This window comes from Notolepis coatsorum (assembly GCF_963971535.1).
Source record: "Notolepis coatsorum genome assembly, chromosome: 9".
Classification (NCBI taxonomy): Eukaryota; Metazoa; Chordata; class Actinopteri; order Aulopiformes; family Paralepididae; genus Notolepis; species Notolepis coatsorum.
This window is the reverse complement of record NC_140173.1, coordinates 46,357,017-46,361,728: the sequence shown is the minus strand read 5'-3', so window position 1 is coordinate 46,361,728 and position 4,712 is coordinate 46,357,017. Positions and strand designations below refer to the sequence as shown.

General features: G+C 40.6%; 1 protein-coding gene across 4 annotated transcripts in view; it reads left to right on the top strand.

Annotated features, from left to right (window-relative positions):
- Positions 1–616: 616 nt before the first annotated feature.
- LOC311233960 (LIM domain-binding protein 1-like) overlaps positions 617–4,712 on the top strand; it is a 102,946-nt gene continuing 98,850 nt past the window's right edge. For 2 of the 4 annotated variants that reach the window (XM_084321024.1, XM_084321023.1), the window contains exon 1: positions 617–854. In XM_084321024.1, coding sequence (XP_084177150.1) covers positions 827–854 — 28 coding nt within the window. In that variant the 5' untranslated portion in view covers positions 617–826. The remainder of the gene's footprint in view (positions 855–4,712) is intronic. The other 2 variants (XM_084321026.1, XM_084321027.1) reach the window with 2 other exon arrangements.

Below are 4,712 nucleotides of genomic sequence, written 5' to 3'. Positions count from 1 at the left end.
TACTTGTGACTTTTTGTTCCTACTTCTCTTCTTCTCTCTCTCCGTTTTCTCCTCCCACCAGCGTTACAATCTGCCTATTATTAATGATGCAGCTAAGATATCAGCTTCCTGCTTCAAGAGAGAGAGAGAGAGAGAAGAGTGTGTTACAGTAATATGTGAGTGAGTGTGAGAGAGAGAGAGAGAGAGAGAGAGAGAGAGGAAGATGGATTCGCTCTATTACACAGCACATGTTACCTCAGACAAATTACAAATACAGTGTGTAATACTATGAGAGAGTGAGGGAAACAATGGAGACAGTGTCTGACACAGTTAGTCACGGTTACCTCCCGTAAATTACAAGTATGGAAGATTAAGAAAGAGAGGGGAGAGAGAGAAACAGTGCATGTGTCAGTGAGAGAGAACGAAACAAGAGAGAGAGAGTCCCTTACACACCACATGTTACCTCCCACAAATAGAAAAAAACATGCGACAGATGAGAGCGAGAGAGAGAGGAACTGAGAGAGAGTGAGAGATGAACTGAGTGAGAGAGAGAGAGAGAGAGAGAGAGAGAGAGAGAGAGAGAGAGAGGAGGAACAACATACTTCTTCTGGTTCCTATACCCTGCTTTCCACCACTCCCTCCCTCCCTGTCCCTCTCACTCACTCTCTCTCTCCTCCCTCTCTCTCTCTCCTCCTCTCACTCAGTCACTCTCTCTCCCTCTCTCTCTCCTCACTCTCTCTCTCTCCCTCTCTCTCTGTGTTTTCAGTCTCGGAGCCCATGCGAGGAGCAGCGTGTGGACTGAGCGCAGCTGTTTCTTTTTGAGCAGAAGAGCCCAACATGTGAGAAGATGTCTGTTGGAGGTTGTGCTTGCCCCGGTGAGTCAGCTCTCTCTCTCTCTCTCTCTCTCTCTCTCTCTCTCTCTCTCTCTCTCTCTCTCTCTCTCTCTCTCTCTCTCTCTCTCTCTCTCTCTTTAGAGGTAAAGTGAAGAGGTCAACTCTATCTTTTAGTGCATCTGCTCTTTCTCTCCATCCCCCCTCCCTCTCCCCTCTCTCTCGTCTCAGTTTCTGTTTCCTTTTTCTGTGTCTCCCTCTCTCTTTACCTCTCCCTCTTTCTTCTTCCTTATCTCTCTCTCTCTCTCTCTCTCTCTCTCTCTCTCTCTCTCTCACTCTCTCTCTCTCTCTCTCTCTCTCTCTCTCTCTCTCTCTCTCTCTCTCTCTCTCTCTCTCTCTCAGTGTGACTGTCAGAAAGATGACTTATGTAGAAAGTGTTCCAAAGCTGCCCCAGGGCCAGTGTCAAGCTTGTAGTAGTGTGTGTACGTGTGTGCATGCAAGCACGTGTGTGTGTGTGAGCGTGTGTGAGCGTGTGCGTGTGAGTGTGTGCGTGTGAGCGTGTGCGTGTGAGCGCATGCTCCTATTTAATACATAATAGGCTTGTTGTGTAGCTACATGTGTGTGGCTGCATGTGTGCGTGCCTGTGTGTGTGTGTGTGTGTGTGTGTGTGTGTGTGTGTTGTTGCTGAACCTGTATTCACTCAGCATGAACACATGTTCTAAGCAGAGGTTAGAAGCTGAGCGGCTGCTGCTAGACGCTGTCACTGAGTGCAGCTCACCAGGCCCTCTCAGTCACGCTAGCTTACAGTGGAGGCCTGATCAATGTGGCTCTGAGTGTTGCCACACACTGAGACATTGAAATATCAATAACTGCTTAGTTCGGCTCCTTCTGAGGCCTACCGGAGGTGGTTTATGTTTATGTTTATTAAAGGATCCCCATTAGAGACTCATGAAAGAGCCTCTAGTCTTCCTGGGGTCCTGGACAAAACAAATACAATACAAACGTGCACCTAAACATACGAATTAAAATAAAACAAAACACATGAATACAAAATGAATACAAATTCACTTCATAAAATCTAACATTCCAGTCAAATAAAAACAAATACACAGATAACAGTTACATAAAACTGACAAGAGACCTTGTGTGTTATTGAATTGTTGAATTCCAGCCAGTCGTCAGTCATCATGGGCTACAGCTAAGGTTTATGTATTAGAGTTCCTAAATACCTTGGCTACCGTGTGGAGGGTGACTGAGATATTGACAGAAGATTAAATTAGGTTAGATTCTAAATGTATTGTAATCATCATACAGCACAGGTGCAGGACAACGCAAATAAGTTTGGCATCCAACCAGAGTACAAATGTATCAGTAAAGTGCAATAGTAATATACAATGTACAAGTGATTAAACTGGGTACAGAATATACACTACTGAGTGTAGTGCTGCTAATCAGATGTATGTACAGAGTTGTACAGTAGTATACTATGTACAGTGATACAGGTATAAAGACAGTATGGTAGTAAGTCATACTGGCCAGCACTGTAACTAGTAAGAGTGGGATATGTACAGATATAGATATAGTATCTACAGATATGTAAAAGGATTATGTGCAGGTATGTATGTACAGGCAGGCGTGTATAGATATATATATGTGGTGGGAATAAATATATATATATATATACAGCATTATTGTACGCTATCATACAGAGCTATGGGTTATATGAAGGTGTATAAGTAAGTATATAGAGGGGTTATATGCAGGGAAATATGGATAGAAGCGTGTAGTAACTATTCCCTGCATGGCAACTCACCAAACATTCCACTGAAACGGTCTATACAGATTTTCAACTTGTGCTGCACCCCAAGCAGACAGACAGATGAGTTGGAAATGAAATGAATTATTTTGAACAGTCGTATTCTGCGTTCCCTCCATGAGCGACTGTATGAATCTGCCTGAAGGAGAGCCTAGATCTCTGTGTGCTCATACATGCTGTTACTTGGCTGTGTGGAACTGTTTTGGCAGTTTTATCAATAACAATCTCACAGTCACGGCTGTTGATGCACGGACTACAGGCGTAGTTTAACCGGGGTCAATGTGAGTGTCTTCAACACCTTTGCCTTTTGGAGCCTTGCATCTTCAGTAGGGTTGGGCACCGTTCACATTTGAAACGGTACCGGTACCAGTAACAGTTCCTGGAATTAGGTTACAGTACCCAATGGTACTTTTTTTTTTACCCGGTACTTAACTCTCTCTGTAACAAAACAAATTATTTCAGTTGTAGAAAATGAGTCCAAACTTCTCAATTTCAACATTGTTACATTTCAACATTTTGTTATTTATTGTTGTAACACACCACACAAAAATAAATCACATGTGAGCTCCAGTAGCTCACCGCGTACCTCGAACGCTATTTCGGCGTCGGGGACAACCGTGCGCGTCACGGATCTGGGGTAGCGAGTTCGACTCCCGGACAAGCCGTACTTTCTCAGAGTGTCTTTCCCCCCATCTATACCCCCATTCAACCTGTTTCTGTCGGTCATACTTGACCAGAAAAAGCGATAAACGCGAAAAGAACCAGCTGACTGGTCAAAGTTAAAAAAATAAAATAAAAAAAAAATCACATGATCGTGTATTGTGTTTTTAAATGTTTAAATATCAACATTATCTGGCCATCCTCAGTAAAAGTTATCGAACTCCTCTGACCTTGTCTGGTCATTTTAAAGACCCAAGAGACAGGACAGTAATATATATTTGTGGAAAAGGCTCCCTCTTGTCTATATTACACTATTTAAACATTTAAAAAACAAAATAGATGGTTGTGCGTTTTATTTTGTGAGGTGTGTTGCAACAATAAATAACACATTTTCTAAATAAATAACACTATTGATTACCATTATTCCACTGTTTTTGCTGTTCTAGTGTAACTGTGGCGTGTTACATCGGTCTCCATTGACAAAATTCCCACTTGGATTGGCTGGGCTTTAGCTAGATTCTTAGCACTGCAATAATAATGTACAAAGCACATAACCACTCACTTCCAAGTTGCATTCAGGAGTTGTTCCAAACTAGAGAGAGCCGGTATAAACTCAGGGAAACGTGTGTATTCAATATCGCAAAGGCAAGGACAAATATAAAAAGATGGATGTATATCTGTTAAAGGGGTAAAACTATGGAATAACTGTGACAAAGAAGTAGAAATGTGTAGTTCGGTACATATACATCGAACGAAATTATTCAAATATAAGGTGATACATAAATATAAAAACGTATTATTATCCTAATTATATTTTATTATAACATAACTGTACTAAAATCGTGACAAAAAAAATATATATAAAAAACAAATAAATGTGTATACATTTTGTATATGAAACTTTTGTAGCCTTTTTTCTTTTTTTTGTAAATAATGTAATGTTCTTTCATTTATTTGCATTTATTTTAAATTTGTTGGACCTTATGGTGTTCTTGTTCTGTTCTTGACTTATTGTTATGTTTTCTTCTTGACTTGTTTAAAGAAGACATGTACGGCCCATGGGGACATTAACGTGTGTTGTCGGGCCTTATAAATAAATTTGATTTGATTTGATTTGATTTGGTAGGCAATTATAAGCCTCGGCTTCAGCCTTCACCTTTTCGGTCATTTTCTTTCTTTTAAACATTTTCTACTACTGTACATTGCTTTGTAAAAGAAGACTGAACTTTTTTATTTGTTATTATTCATCATTCAATCATTCATACACAGTTGAATGTAATTGTTTGCGCGTCTCTTTATCAGGGATAGCGTTTCAATTACGTAAAGATCCCCCAGAGGAAGTAAGCAAAACCGCTAATTTCCATCACATGGTCTGACAAGTGAAAAGCACACGATCACAGATTCACAACAAACGCTCGCTGTAATTA